Below are 16,426 nucleotides of genomic sequence, written 5' to 3'. Positions count from 1 at the left end.
GTTTTCTTACCCTTCAACTTTAGCTTTTCATCTAGTCATCTTTCATTCTGGGTTTTGCCTACAATAAGTTTGGTTTTTTTTGTCAGGTCACTATGCCCTTTTTAAGAAGTGAGCCCTATGCAATTTCTGTACATTACTTTAAAAATATATTCAAAATTAATTTTAAAAACAATCTAACATTTCAGACACACATAAAGGTGAATAAGTAAAACATCTTCGTAGTATGATCTCAGGTGTATCCTTACTCTAGGTCTTCTCTCCCATCCTGACAGAAGTAATCACTAACCTGCTATTCAACATTTCTTCATGATGTAAGGAAACCCTTGCTTAATTTTTTAAATATTTTATTTTATCAAGCACATGTCATAGTTAAAAGAATGATAAAATAATAAAACCTTGCATACTTACCCATCACCTGGGTTAGAGAATTACTAAGACCTTACCTTGCTATCTGCTTCAACAACTTTTTTCTTTGTTGAAGTATTTTAAATCCCAGTGTCATTTTGTCAGTGTTTCATTATGTATCTCTTAAAAAGTTTGAACTTTTTTTTTAGATAATCATATGCTATTATAACACTTAACAGAATTAACAGTAATTCCTTGGCATTATCAAATACCTACTCACACAGTTTCTAAACTGTGCTCTGAGGTACCTCGGGCAGTGCAGCAAATTCACTGGCACTAGGAGGTATTTTAAATTTCAAGGGAAACTGGACATCTATTAGATACCACACAGCCCCATCAAAAGCAAATGTGAATGCAATGTTGCCTAACAGCAGTCTTGGTAGTACTCTAAATTACAGTTTAATACAAATTAAAAATTTAGTTTCTCCTTCCCACTAGCTACATTTCAAATACTAAGTAGCCTTCTGTGGCTTTTGGTTACCATGTTGGAGAGTACAGATAGGAAACATTTTATTCATTGCAGAAACATTTTAGGGTATTGTTATTTTGTAACAAAAGAAACTAGAATGACTTGAGAGCTGTAAAGTTTTAATTGTTCCAGTAATTCACAGGAATAGAAAAACATCTAATAAAAGGAATATTTTTATTGTTTTATTTTATTAAAGGGAGTATTTTAATTTTCTTGACAGTCATGTTGTGAAGACTAAAGTCTTTTATCTTCATTATCTTTAAATGTGAGAACTGAATTTTATTTCTTGCTATATATATATAAGGACCACTTATTTGTTTTATTTTATACAGCAGGTACTATCTATGTACTTAACTTGATTTTCATTTTATCCTCACCAAATTTGTGAGGGTACGGAGTAGGGCAGATAAGTTAATATCCTGAAATTACAAAGGAGATAACTAAGAATGGTATTAGTAAAAGGAATAGATGTATAATTAAGTCTCAAGTTCATTCATTTTCTGATTCACTCATTCATTAGATATTTATTGAATATCTGTATTAGATATCAGGCTTAAAAAGGGAGTTAAGAGGTACTTGCACTATGAAAATAGGAGGAAAAATAATGCATATCTGCACCGATTCCGTTGTATTGCTTTTTGCTTATTGCTTACTACACTCTTCATATGAGGAGCACTTAGCGTATATTGTCTTATTTAATCATTACAACAATCCTTTGAGATCAGTATTCTTACTATTTTATAAATAAAGAAGATTAAAGAGATTTTTTTCCCCAAGTTACAATAATCAGTTGTTCTAGTTCAGTTATGAGTTTCTTAACTCAGAAAGTCACTTTGCTCCTTTTTGGAAAAAGCCTGATCGTATCTGGTTACACTTGACTGTGTTCTGTGAGCACGGCTAAGGAAGTGCCCCTCGTCATCTCTCCAGCTTTCATGGGTGGCCTGCATGCTTAGGATACATGAAGTATCTATAGCTATTGGAAAGGACAGCACATTTTTTAACATGCACTAGTTAGTATTTAGAACCTACCTGAAGACTTCAGATAAAACAAAGAATTTACTTCGAATGCTTATTCTAATATTTAGTGTTTTTAATGAGTTTCGAAGCATTGGGATAGGGGTTCAAGACAACAGTTTATTTTTCAATGAGTTTCAGATTTATCACTTTTGTGACCTATAATGGAGATTGTGGCCCAGATATCAACTTATAATTCTCTGTTTACTTTTTTAGTTTGTTATCCAAATCCATAATAAATACTGTCAGATTGGTGTTATGTCACTTACTTATAGGTTTCATAACTTGAAAATGTTTTGTTTAGCAATGCAAATGACAGAAAATGACTAATAATACCGTCATCCAAGGATAACTATCAACCCAGGACAACTATTTAGTAGGAATATATGCCTTTATTTTATCATTCTGTCAGTTTTTTTATACCTTATTTTATAAAATGTTAACAGTCATGCTATAATACTGTGTTGTGGTCTGCTTTCCCACTTAATTACTATTAAAATCTATAAGTGGTCTTTCTCAATAGGTACTGTAATTATTTAAGTTATTTCCTGTTTAGGATAATTCATTTATTTCCTTTAATTATTTATATTTTGCTATTTTTAATAATGCCATAGTGAAGAATTGCTTTGTGCATTAATGCTTTTGTACATCTGATTGTTTGCTTAGAATAGATTCTAAAAATGAAATTTGTGAATTCAAGATGATGATCCTATGTCAAGGCATTTTATATATATTGCTAGATTGGAAGCTTGTAAGTATTTTAAAGTTATATTTACCCAGAACTTACTAAATTTGTATTGTTTTTTAAGAGTATGAAGATGGTGATCTGTCATCTTGGATCAACAGGGAGAGGTTTCAGAATTATCTTACTGTGGATGGCTTCCTCCTATATGAACTCGGAGACACTGGTAACATGCGAATATACAACTCTATCACTCTACAGAATTTCTCCTTAACTAAATACTTAAATCTGATTCTGTAGGAAATGAATTTCATAATTTCATTCCGTCTTTAGACCCGAAATGCCAGTCCTGCTTTATGAGAATATAGATTAATGTTACCAAAGAACATACTTTGTATGTGAATCAAAGATTAGCCAGAGAGGGTTTACTAATAGAACTGATACTAAAAGGGAAAACAGCCGGGATAGTAACAGCCCCACTGACTGCAGTTTCTTAAAAAGGCTAAAAAGACTATGCACCTTGCACCAAAGCACCTTTACATAGTTTGTTTTCTTGGCATGGAAACACGTAGTTAATCTCTGTTCATTTGTCAAAGTCAGATCAAATGTTTCCTTAGGAACATCTTTTGCTGACCCCCCTCCAACCACATTAGTTTACCGTCACACTCTTTTATAACATCATGTTCCTTTCCTTCGAAACTCTTCTAATTGTTAACCATACATCTATTTGCGTGATATAAATTATATTTATGTGTTGTGTATTATTTTTCCTACTCTACTGTGCTTTCCACGAGTGAAAAGCTAGCTGTGGTTTTGGGAACTAGCCCTGTGCCAGCTGCATGCTTGGTACTCGGTGATGGTGAAATCAATTCATGAGAAACTGTTCCCTGGGGGAAGATACCCTCCCTGCATGGTGTAGGCATTTTGAAAGAAACTCATGAAGCATTTGAAAATTAAACAAGCACAATAAAACCCAGACACTGAACAGTAAATGAAATATTTCAGGAGGGGAAGTAAACACTGTGAACTGTTTTCAGCTGAGAGTTAGAAGAGTCAAGACTGTGTGGAGTCTAAGGATGTGTTGGAGCAGTATGGAATTAGAGATTAAGAGGGGGGATGGTACTGAAATACTGTGGATTTAATCCTGCATTTGTATTTGTATACCTACTCTGAGTCAGAAACTGTCTCAGTATTTTTGTGCATGTAATCTCATTCAACTCCCCCAATAACTCTAAATGGATGTTAGTTTCTAAAATAAGTTGAAGTTTATTAAGTTTAAGTGACTCAGCGAATAAACGGTGGTGTTGCACCACTGCTCTCCCAGGTGGAAGCTAATAGATGCTACTGGCCCGCATGTCTGGTTCCCTGACCTCACTGCCAGCGCTCTGGTGACTATGTCACTGCCTTCCTAGCAGGTATCAGAGATGAACGTGACTACTGCTCTGTTTAGGATTATGTAAATTTGAGTGTTGTATTACTAGCAAGTAGTGATCCATGGTACCAAAGGGAACAGCAATGTAAAAATCATTCTCTTATCTGCCATTCTTTTAGAGCTACAGTAATTAATAGTAAATTTACCAACTCATTCCTTATGGTTTTAGCTTTCAATGACTACTTATTTTAGTTTGTGGGTTATGTGAAAAAAATATATAATTTGAGTACATAAATTGTTAAATAGTATTTAAATCTTAGAGATGGGAGGTGGGAGGGAACTTAGCACTTGGAGTCAACTAATTCACTGGTTACTCAGTATAATTTGTATGATAACTGGAATTAAATTCTGAAGACAATATTTACTAGTTCTCAATTCACAACTGTAATAAATAATTGAAAAGTTTGTGTAATGAAGGTTATTGAATTCAAATATGTCATTCTTAATTTCAGGAAAGCTTGTGGCTATTGCCGTTATTGATGAGAAAAATACATCAATTGAACATACCAGGTATAGTGCCTTGAAATAGTTTTAAGCTTAAATATCACCTATTTCAGACTTTACATGGCTTCAGGTAAACTTAATATAGTATCTTTCTTTTCCTGCAGTATTAGCAGCAGATATTATAATTGAATAATTATATATTTTTCAAGTGAAGCAATGAAATATTTATGTGTTCGTTCTTCTACAGATTAAAGTCAATTATTCAGGAAGTTGCTAGAGATTACAGAGACCAATTCCACAGGTAGGTGGCTTCATTCTGGAAGATTCCTTTATCTTTATGTTTTGTAATATAGTAAAACAAAAGTAGTAGTATTTTATATACTCTAAGGTAAATCAAGTTGTTGAAGTGAATTTATAGAATGTTGCTTATCAGTGTGAATTGCCTAAACTGAATTTTGATATATGTCCTACAAGCAAAAGAAAAAAAAAATACTGCATCATACTGGCTTCTTGATAGGATTTAGGGTAAGTTTGTGTTAAGAAAATAATAGCCACCTATACTCACACATTTGAGATAATGATTAATCACAAGTCAGATATAGACAGATGATGTTTGTAATAGGAACTCAACAATAGAATATAAAAAATGAGTGATGTTTTTTGCTGTGTACTAAATCATTCCACTTGCTGCTGTCATAAGAGGCAGTCAGTACTAATTTGTTACATCATTTAGTATTCCCTTTTTATTCTGGGTTTTCTAATGATGTATCAGTGATAATGTATTTATATATCTGCTGTTAATAGTATGAGCATCTTCTGATTACTCCTTTTTAAAACTAAGTGGGTAGTTTTTCTTAAACATATTAGTTAGAAAAGCTTGTATTGCCCTGCCTTTTAAATATATACATATATATATATATACACACACACACCAAGTAGAAATGTCTTAGAATTTATGTAATTCTACCTGTGTGTACTTGTATCTCAAAAGCCAGTAAAATTCACTTTATTTTTTACATTTTTGCATGGCCTTTTTTACATTTATTCTATGTAGCTTATATGTTAAATATTTACAGTATTTACATGTTTACCAAGTCCCAAAGTTCAGTTCTTTGTATTTACTTTTTATATATATAATATTGCTCTCTCTCTTTTTTTCATTTTTTATTTTTTGGTTGTTTGTTAGGGATTTTCAGTTTGGCCATATGGATGGAAATGACTATATAAATACCTTGCTGATGGAGTAAGTAAAGTGCTAAATGACTAAATGATTTTGCTATCAATTCTATCAATTTTAAATTTCTGCTTATAAATAGAAGGACTAATAGCGAAAAGAAACGGCAAACCTTAGGTATATGCTAGTACAGATATTCTCCCACTAAATATTTTATTTTAGTTCTTAAATTTATATTTTAAATCTGTTTAATATTGCTCTATATTATGAAAATTTATCTCCCAATTCAGTGTTAATAATTTATCATATTTTGAAATGAAGACATCATTCAAAAACTTATAAAGTTTTAGTTTGTGTTTAATGCACACCTTACCTTAAGCTCAGTTTGAATGAATAAATGGAACTTAAGTAGAAAATGTTTAGCATTTAAGAATTAATTGCTATTCTAGAATTTATTTTAACAGACTGAAATAACTAGGGAAAATATGCATATTTAAAATAATTTCAAACATTATCTGTCTGATGTAAAGATCTGATTTGTCACTTCAGAAAGTTGATATTAGAAAACACTTCCCATACCTATGCTGAATTCATCAAATAAGAACCTACCCTCTTGGTTGGACAGTATGTCATATGCTGTTTTGCTACTGTTGGTACAAAAAACACAAATTAGAGTTCCTGTCTTCAAAAACCTATAGTTCACTGGGTCATACAACAGGGTAGTTATAGAACTGTCTCAAAATGTCTGTGTAATAGCTCTGGAAACACCGCAGTGCACACTAAGGTAGACGACTCAGAAAACGCTTGCCAGAGGAGGCAGTAATTAAGTTCTAAAGGTTAAGTTAGTTGAATGAGGAATGCAGAGAGGTCATTTCAGGCAAAGCATAATAGTAAATACAAGAGGTGGTAGGAAAGTGGGGCTTAGGAGAGTGGTGGAACTTTAAAATAGCCCCTGGAGCGAATGTGGAGAAAACTCTGTAGAGATGGAACTTGTCCAGAGGCATTGAGGGCCAGCTAAAGGCAGCAACACTGTGCAGTGTTTGGGTCTTCTCTGGCTCGGTGTAGTAGCACAGACTTAGCAGGTGCCTTCATTCATTGTTGTAGTGTATTAGGTTCAATAGTATCTTCCATTTTCCAAGTAGGAACACTGGGGAAATAAAAACTGAACTTAGAAACCCAAAACAAGGTTCGTAATTTTTAGTTAAAAGCCTGAAATTATAAAGTAGAATTACCTTTATTCATTTTTATTCAATTTATTATCTCTATTATTCCAATAATAATTTGAGTTTACCAATGATATAAATTACCAGATATAATACATAATAAATAAACCAAAACAAACAGAAATAAAGAATCTATACAATTACTAAAGGTACTTGAAAAATTGGGCCCTGAATTTTTAATAATCAAAGTAGAAAACATTACTTGTACATTTCCCATTGCCTATAACTGTTGTTTATAAGTAGGAATATAGTTGACCTTGCAGAAACTTATATAGCTATGCTATATAATCTCATAAACAGGGACACTCTATAACAGAAATGTATTTTTAATAAGATTTTTTACAGTGTGTATATAATAGGGACTGTGATACAGCCATTTCTTATAATGCCCTTTTGAGGCAAGCCAATATAGTGTTTCAGTAAAACACTGTTTGCAAGAGGCCAAAGCAGTTCGGGTCCACTTTACAACTCCTTGATCCAGGATAGTATTCAGAGTATCAAGAGTTTGATGGACATTCCTTTAATGAGTATTATTTCTAATGGGAGTTGTGAGATAGTGGAAAAATTGAGCTACAGTTATAGTCAAAGAACAATAACCTCTACTACCAATTCCTGTTTTTGTTTTTTTTGTTTATTCATATTTTGCTTTTGTTTGAGAGCAAAGTGTATTATGATGGTTCTATAATAATAGTGGAAAGTCCTGTGAGCATTTACACTGTGGCTAACACTGGAGTAGGTGGTCAGTGTGTATTTTTGGACTTTTATGGTAACTCAGTGAGGTGTAAGTGCTGTTATTATTTCCATTTTATGTAGATGAGGAAATTGAAATTTCGTAGAAGAAACTCAATGAAGTTAATAATATGCCAAAGGATGCCCAAAAAGTAAGTTAAAGAGATCCAGTCCTCAAATCCAGATCTCTCTTACTCCAAAAGCTCTTACCATTGTAACATTAGTATTGTCAGATAAATTAGTCAAATTTAATAGGTAATGAGGCATAAAATGTTTTTACTTAGGGCAAGTTAATAATAAACAATTACACTGCAGCATTGTTTTTTATTTTTTCTCAAAGTAAATAGGTTACAATTAGACCTTTGGTCTATTAAATTATTTTTGTATTGGGTTTTTGTGAGTATAATTAAGAGGGAACATGAGATGTTATTTTCCATCAATATTCTAATTGAATTATTTCAAAACAGTTTCTAGTTGAGTTGAGTACTTAACTTTTTCATAAGGAGTATTTTTATGGGGAGGTCAGATGCTAATCCATTCCACAGATTTTTTTTTTTTTGCTACTCATGCAGTATGACAACTAATAAATAAACTGCTATAAATCAAAAAAGTTGCCTTTTAGATTTTTATAAACAAGAACAAAGCTAAAAATTTTAATAAATTACACAGTCAGTTAACTATTGCCTAATAAACCACCCTTATATCCAATAAATAATTGGATAAAAAACCACCTTTATACTCAATGGCTAAAAATAGTTATCATTTATTCTTGTCTGGGCTTGGCTGACCTTGGCTGGGCACAGCTAAATATGGCTCTAAATTGTCATCTAGGTTCAGGTCCACTGTACATGTATTCCATGTCCTTGACCCTGTCAGGATATTTTACTGGGGGATATTCTTCTCATGGTCATTCCAGAAACACAAGAAGGCAAACCCAGCCATGCAACACATTTCAAGGCTCTGCTTCAGTCCCTTCTGTTACCTTTCCCTTGACCAAGTCACGTGGCTAAGCCAACACCCAGAGGCAGATCAGTGTGTTTTGCCTCACTGGGAAAAGGTCGTGGCATGGGAAGGGATAGAAAATGATGAGCAATAAAGCAATCTTCTGGACTCGGTTACTTATGTGGTGATGATATAGTGGCGTGAATTGTTTCTACTGTAGAGTTTTTATTCTTTTGCATAATACTTTCATACAGACAAATAACCATAAACTAATGTGTAGGTGACATACGGAATTAAGCACCTTCCTTTATCATTACACAAAAACCTATCCTTGAAAGAAAAGAAATTTGAGTATTTCAATTCAGTGACACATCTTGGTAAGATTATAGTTTTCTGTCTGTGAACTGAACTGAACTGATGTCCAGTGTGTCACTGGAGCACTTGCGGAGGATGGGGCGGACTATACAGTGAGCTAACGGAGCTCAGAGGGTTTGTAATAGTGTTTATTAAACATCCAGTACGTACAGGTTACTGTGCTGAATATTTAACTTGAAGTAACAAGATAGGTACCCTCCCTGCCACTCACCCTTTATTCACTTAGAAATGAAAAACCTGAGCCTTAATAAGCTAAATTATGGGAAAGCCCCACATATGAACGCAGACTGTGTCGTTCTAGAGCCCATGCCTCTCCTGTGCTAGTTACTGAGTGCCACTGAACTGCAGTGGGTTGTATAAGATTAACAGTTATGGAATTTAAAACAGATTTGTGGCAAGGAATAATACTGCCCAGAAATTGAGATGTCATACATAGTAATTTTTATCCTTAAGTTTGTGAATACTCAGCTGTTTGATAAGGTATATTAGAATGTTTTTCATACAGTCTTGACTCAGCTATTTTTTAAACTGATGCAGATTTTGAAATTTTCTTCATGTAGGCAAAGGGAGGCAAAGCTATTAACATAGCTCTCTCCTTTTGTAATTATAGTTGCTTAGACATAATACAAAATAAATATCAGAATGTCTTGTTATCTCTGCGTTTAAAGGGTATTTTTCTTCCTTTGTTTTTCTATTTTTAGTGAATTGAAAGTCCCAACTGTGGTTGTACTGAATACTTCAAACCAACAATACTTTTTACTAGATAGACAGATTAAGAATGCTGAAGACATGGTCCAGTTCATTAGTAACATTTTGGATGGCACAGTAGAAGTAAGTTGTTCACTTCCATTTCAAAGGGATGATGGGAGGAGGTAGAGGAGAAATGAATTCTTTCCTTATGATTCTAAAAGGAAGAGTTGTCCTCTGTAGGAGGGGACAGGCCTCCAGACACCTTGCTTCTTAGTTACAGATGGAGTCATTCCCTGAGACAGAAGGTTCTGTCTGGTAGAGGCTGCTGGTGGGTGGAAACGTCCCTTTAAGGGTTCCTCTCAGGGTATTTTTGGTTGTCACTGTTTGGGAGGTACTATTGGCGTTTACCGGCGGGGGGCTGTGGATACTAAGAGGTCTGCAGTGTACAGAACTCTCCCGATAGTAAACTTCCTGGTTTTGTGTGCCTTCCTGGGTTCAAGAGTACAATTAGAGTAAGTTACTCAGATTGCTTTTCTAAGGAAACCTGTGAATAAGACCACAGTTTAAGAGATAAGGAAGTGTGTTGAGAATCAGAGCCCCAGTAGTAAGTTCCAAATATAATCCTATAAAATATTTCTCAGAAATAATGAATTGGTATTCTCAACTTTCTTGGATTTTTCTATAAATCTTACTGCAGTGTTTTTCAAATTGGGGGGTGCAGCCCAAGTTAGCAGGTCATGAAATCACTTAAGCAGGTTTGACTAGCATGCATCTTCATTCAGTAGACTAGAACAAAACAGAAAATAGGAGACTTCTGTGCTTTCATGAAGTCTAATTATTTTGTGAGAGTTTTATTTCAGCTTTATACAAACCTTATCTGAAAGTTGACTCAGAGTAGCAAGTATTTCTTTGAAAAAACTCTTAAATCACATTAAGGAATTTTATACTTATGAAAATAACACATTGAAATGAAACTCACCTGTATGAATGAGAACCCCTTTATTTTCATGTTCCTGAAACCCAGCTCAAACTGTTGAGCAACCAAGAGCTCTTTCTGCTTCATACAGCTTGGAGATTCAGGGAATGAGCCAGACATAGGGTGGCTAAAGGCAGTGATTTGATTGATTTTTATGGGGAATTTTTCTCTCCCTGCCTTCCAGCACATTTGTTCTTTCTGAGCTCCACCCTCAGGGAGTCTTCCCCACCCCACCCCCGTGGCCAGCATGCCTGCAGTCGTAGGTTAACAGCCTCAGCTAGACGCAGGCATGGGGCAGCCTTGGCCTTGGGGTGGGTGAGCCTAGGTCAGGACTCTGGGGTGTGAATAGGGAGGACAGACTCTTCAGAGGACAACGTTGTGTGCGCATGCAGGGAAGCAGGAGGGAGGTGGAACAGAGAAGTGGTGACAGTTTACTATATGCCTTTTTCAGGTGCTTTACATAACGTTTTGTAATCAACCCTTGACCTGCAATTGTAAGATCATAAAACAAAAAAATGAAGAACTAATAACAATTTGTTTTTTCCTGTCAAATTTAAGGCTCAAGGAGGTGATAGTATTTTGCAAAGGCTGAAAAGAATAGTATTTGATGCCAAATCTACTATTGTGGTAAGTTTTGATTGGTTAGTGTTATTGATAACTGACAATATATTGATATATGGGTTCTTTATGTCTAAGGTAAAATTTTGAATTTCAAAGGATTAGGTAAAAAGACATCTTTTTAGTTTGCAAGGTAAGAACTACTTCGTATTTATTTCAAGACAATACATTCATTAGGTGGAATTTGAATTTCTCTAATTATTCATTTCTGTGTGACTGATAAGTTAACTGGAATTACTTGCTAGCATGACTTAGAAGTGTTTTGCAGAGTCCATCCTCCTCTGTTCAGTCGTTCAGTCTGAACCCCGCTTCAGGTCCCAGTCAGCTTGACAGCAGAGGCCTTCCTACATTTGAGCCCCAAAGTTAGATCTAGTTGTCTGTTTGAACTACTCCGTGGATACTACCATCCATTATGGCCAAAAACAATAATCAGAATAGAACTAGCCTCCTTCTATTGGTGAGAAATAAATTCTAATTTCTTCAACTTACTATGTGCATCCTTCAGTTCGTTAGTGACCTTTCTTTGTTTTCACTGGACCCGTATGACACTGCGTCCCGCTAATGCTCTAGCTTCTGCTTGGTGTCCTCACTTCCTCTTGCCCTGTCCCCGGCCGTCACATACACCAGTACACAGTTAGTATTATTAAAATAACCAGTTTTGATCCCTCTCCTTCCCTTTTCCAGTGATCCATATTGGAATACTCTGCCCACCTCGATGTTCTCGTTAGGGTTTGAATGCTGCATAAGCTTCCCGGGTCCTCATGCTGTGCCTTGGCCTGCCTCATTCCTACTCATTCTTAAATGTCTGCCTCAAACACCTTTTTTCTGTTATCTTGACCCAAAGTCACCTTGCTCTCCTCTGAATTTGTCTATAGTTTTAAAGAGTTATAGTCACAACCCATAGAGTGTATTATAGCTGAAACCTATTTAGTAAAACTGCTTTTACTTTTCTGGGAGCTGAAGAGACAGTATATAAACTGAGGAAATTACTAAGTTACTGCGGCTTTACTACTAGTCAGTTTAGTAAAAGATTATTTAAAATGTCATGTGAAGAGAATGTTTACGCCTTTTTTTCTATTATTATGGTATCATTAATATATAATAACATGAACAACATTGTGGTTACTAGATTCCCCCCATTATCAAGTCCCCACCACATACCCCATTACAGTCACTGTCCATCAGCATAGTAAGATGCTATAGAGCCACTACTTGTCTTCTCTGTGCTACACTGCCTTCCCCGTGCCCCCCCTACATTATGTGTGCTAGTCATATTGCCCCTTAATCTCCTTATCCCTGCCTTTCCCCCCCACTCCACCCTCCCCAGTCCCTTTCCCTTTGGTAACTGTTAGTCCATTATTGGGTTCCTTGAGTCTGCTGCTGTTTTGTTCCTTCAGTTTTTGCTTTGTTGTTATACTCCACAGATGAGTGAAATCATTTGGTACTTGTTTTATGCCTTCTTTATAGTAAGTAAGTAGCCTTCTCAGTGGGCAGATTCCTATAGCCCAGGATAGAACTCTGAAGCTGTTGAGCACTTAGTAGCCTTCTCAGAGACTTGTGTGGTTAATGGAGGAAAAAGTTAATGTCTTTAGAAAACGTTTGGTGACCTTTTCTGCTGCCAGTAGCTAATTAGACACACACACACACGATTTTATCTTATAGTATCTTTAACACGGTAGTTACTGCAGAAATACTGACATTGATTCACTGGAACTGAAAGCAAGTTGGATGTCAGGAAGAGTTAAAAATCTGTAGTAGTTTTAAACCCTTTCATGCATTTTATATCAGAATACATCTGAGAGGAGCTCAACTGTAATTATTCTTCCACAGTCTATATTCAAGAGCTCGCCACTCATGGGCTGCTTTCTCTTTGGCCTGCCACTGGGTGTCATCAGTATCATGTGCTACGGCATCTACACAGCTGACACAGATGGAGGGTATATAGAGGAACGGTACGAAGTGTCCAAAAGTGAAACTGAAAGCCAAGAACCACCGGAAGAGAGCAGAGAGCAGCAGGAGCCGCGGAGCGGGGACTCGCCAGTGCCTACCGTGCAGGAACCCAAAGATGTATTAGAAAAGAAGAAAGATTGAGACTTCACTAGTGTAAAATGTTGGATAGGATTTCAGACTATTATTAAAGAGTCTATTTATTGAATTTAGGCATTTAATCATGATCTTTAGAGAAGAGAACATGGTATTTGTATCAACTGCATGGATTAAAATGGTTCTGTCATGAATGGGGAGATGTTGGGAGCAAAGAGATGAAATGTTTCTTCAAAACAAAATCAAAACATTCCACCGAAGTTTACCTTATAGATTTGTTATAAAAGATCACTTCTATTTGCATGTCTCTCTGTCTGAATATTTTGACAAAATGGACAGAATATTTAAATCGGTAAGTCAGATAGAAGATACATGTTTGTTACAGAACAGTGATACCTCCGCGTCCTACCATCCATTCTCCTCATGTATTTTGGATAAGGTTACATGGACAAAATTAACTCTTTAAAATTTCGGCACTTGAAGGAGAACTAACTTTTTTCATGGATCAAGTTAAGATAATGACATTAAAAGTAAATTGGTTTTAATATATCATAGCAATTTTATTTTGTTATTTTTAAAGGAGAGAAAATGTTACTTTTTAACTTTATACTCAGTTGCATTGTGAGATTTTCATATGAGCCTAGATAATGGGGAAAAAATGGTTTTGTGTTTAATCTTTTCAATGTGAACAGGATTTTCTTGGAGCAGTGATTTCAGGCCGTGCCCTGGGACACCCTGTCGGGTGGGAGAGGTCACGGCAGGAAGGGCTAGGTGTGCGTGACTTCCACCCTGCTTTAGCCAGAATAGCCTACTTTTTCTCATCCCTATTTTATATATTGGGATTTCTTCGAAAAATTTGCTTTGATGAAAAGCGCCTGTAGCTTTTTAAAAACTAATATATATTTTTATGTTTATGATATGGTAACTTTACAGTAATTTAAGATCTTATAAAATTGTTGACATACATACATATAAAATATATTGACATAACACCTATTATGTAATCTCTTGGGCATGTGTGTGTTCATAATCACTAATAGTGATGTAATCAGCCTGTCAGTAAAATTCATGAGTAGTGATTAAAGAGATCTCCTAGTTACCTTTCCCCATCCTCTTAATTCTGTCACCCATTTAGCCAATGACCTCATCCCAAGGATTAGATAAATTGGCATTTTTTTTTGAAGTAACATTATGTTTATTGTAGATTATTTTGAGGCTTTTGTTTTAGCTAAATTTAGGATTTTTATTGGGGGACTATTATTTGGGTAATTATTCATTGAATAATTGAACTATCTAATATAAAGGATTTTATCAAACATGTAAAAGTGTTTAATCACTTTAAAAACATGTCATTCATGGTCCTGGTCCTGAAATTGTTTAGGGCTTTGGTCCCCAAGGGCAGCCTTTGTTTATTTCTGATGCCATGCTGATCACAACTAAGGAAACTTTTCTATCTTAAGTATAAGGAGTTACTAGTAATTGTTTTATGGTATCCATGTGCTCTTTTAGTATATAATAATTAAGTACTTACCCTCAATGTTTGGCACTCATTTTTTATAATAAAGCACATATGCAGTCACAGAATTTGAGGAAGTACTAGAATGAAATATTTTTAAATGGAAATCGAAGATAAATATTATTAATTTAACAGGTAGATTCCTCTCCAGAGAGTAGAGAGGATTCTTGTGGAAGGTGAATATTAATGTTCCCAGTGGTCAGGCTTGTTTTGCAGCCGTGAAAAGCATAGATCAATACAGACGCCTCACTTGAGTCTCAGTTTTATAAAGAAGTTAAAGCTTAGCTGCCACCAGTGACAGTAGGAAATTGTAGAAAGTATTGTGGTTTTTTTTTTTCATGTTTATCACTTCCTGGATGTCCATCATCTGCATGTCTTGTCTTTTGTCAAGCATCACTTACAAAGGAAAGCTTTCAGTAGGGGGAAAAAAATAGCATAAAGCTCAGCATATATTACCAAACAAAAGTCTGATGACCTTTGTATTCTTGAGATTTTGCTGTCTGTAGATTAATGCCTCAGTTCTCTGTTAGCTTTTTAACACCTCTATACTGTTACTCTATATTGCATTTGTGTTTTCAAAGGGTATCTTAGGAATATGAAATGTGTAGATGGTTTGCAAGTAAATAAGTTTCTTCCTTTTTGTATTAAAATTTTTTTATTTGTCTCTAGAATATTGTCAGACTTCTTACAAAACAAGTTTTAAATTTAGATTCACTAGTATGCTATTCCCTTTAATGTAATACTGCATTGCCAGGAATACTGTTGTCATTTCAGGAAAAATTACTTCAAAATAAAGGTAGATTTCTTAATCTAGTAGAAGAGCATAGATAACCTAATTCAGTGGTGAATCTTACTATGATTACCTATTGATGGTGGGGGAATATCCTTCAATAAGCTGGAATTTTGCCTTCTTTCAGTTGTAATAAAGTTCTGTCTCAGACTTCTAAAATTCAAAGCCCTAGATGCTTGCACCATCTGGTGCTCAGACAGTATGTAAAGATATTTCAAAGAGAGAAAATGCATGTTTTTGATAAGTTGTGCATGCCATTATAGCTTGCAGTCTTTTGTTTCATTGTATACATTACTGTTTCTCTAGCTAGTATTATCTGAAACTGGTTTGAAGTCTGTTAGACTTGGAATTTTCATTTTCTTCCTCACACGTAGTGCTTCCTGGTATGCGATTTAGAATTAACATTAAGAGCCAAATGTTTAGAGGTTGAAGGGAGGGTCCACATGGGTAGTTAAACAATTAGCTATATAGTTTTTGTTCAGTGGATTTTTGTTATTAATGTTTTTTGTGTTTTGTTTCAGGGGCTCTTTTGGTTTTGGGGAAACTATTTTAAGTATTTTCATCATTGCTTCATATGATATGGAGGTGGGACAGGGAAAAATCACTCAGCTATTCTTATTATGCAGAATTATTCAAATAAACCAGTGTGGGATATTAAGACTATCAATTAACTGGTGTGATTAGGTTTGCCATTTTATTTTTATAAATATATATTTTTTCTGAATGTGACTGAGTCCAAGAGTGAGCAAAAAATAATTTTCTACTTTGGACTAATCTATAAAGGTTTTTGAAAGTCTGTTTCACTAACTTGTTGAATTCATGATATCCTGCCTTTGGCACTGATTGTAAACCTTTGTTTTTCTAAAATAAATTAATTGAAAACCTATGTAATCATTCATTATTT

The 16,426-nt window shown here is 34.8% G+C and overlaps 1 protein-coding gene and 1 long non-coding RNA gene across 5 annotated transcripts in view; one reads left to right on the top strand and one right to left on the bottom strand.

The window, feature by feature from the left end:
* TMX3 (thioredoxin related transmembrane protein 3) overlaps window positions 1-16,408 on the top strand; it is a 38,972-nt gene extending 22,564 nt beyond the window's left edge. For 3 of the 4 annotated variants that reach the window (XM_036876754.2, XM_057504261.1, XM_057504262.1), the window contains 7 exons: window positions 2,698-2,796; window positions 4,455-4,512; window positions 4,694-4,747; window positions 5,633-5,689; window positions 9,591-9,720; window positions 11,114-11,182; window positions 13,004-16,408. In XM_036876754.2, coding sequence (XP_036732649.2) covers window positions 2,698-2,796; window positions 4,455-4,512; window positions 4,694-4,747; window positions 5,633-5,689; window positions 9,591-9,720; window positions 11,114-11,182; window positions 13,004-13,264 — 728 coding nt within the window. In that variant the 3' untranslated portion in view covers window positions 13,265-16,408. Of the gene's footprint in view, window positions 1-2,697; window positions 2,797-4,454; window positions 4,513-4,693; window positions 4,748-5,632; window positions 5,690-7,656; window positions 7,725-9,590; window positions 9,721-11,113; window positions 11,183-13,003 lie in introns of those variants that run through there. The other variant, XR_005022952.2, reaches the window with a different exon arrangement.
* LOC118907786 (uncharacterized) overlaps window positions 6,541-16,426 on the bottom strand; it is a 51,332-nt gene continuing 41,446 nt past the window's right edge. The window contains exon 3 of the long non-coding RNA XR_005022953.2: window positions 6,541-6,767. This is a non-coding gene — a long non-coding RNA (uncharacterized LOC118907786). The remainder of the gene's footprint in view (window positions 6,768-16,426) is intronic.

The sequence above is a fragment of the Manis pentadactyla genome, chromosome 6 (assembly GCF_030020395.1).
Source record: "Manis pentadactyla isolate mManPen7 chromosome 6, mManPen7.hap1, whole genome shotgun sequence".
Classification (NCBI taxonomy): Eukaryota; Metazoa; Chordata; class Mammalia; order Pholidota; family Manidae; genus Manis; species Manis pentadactyla.
This window is presented reverse-complemented; position numbering and strand designations above follow the sequence as displayed.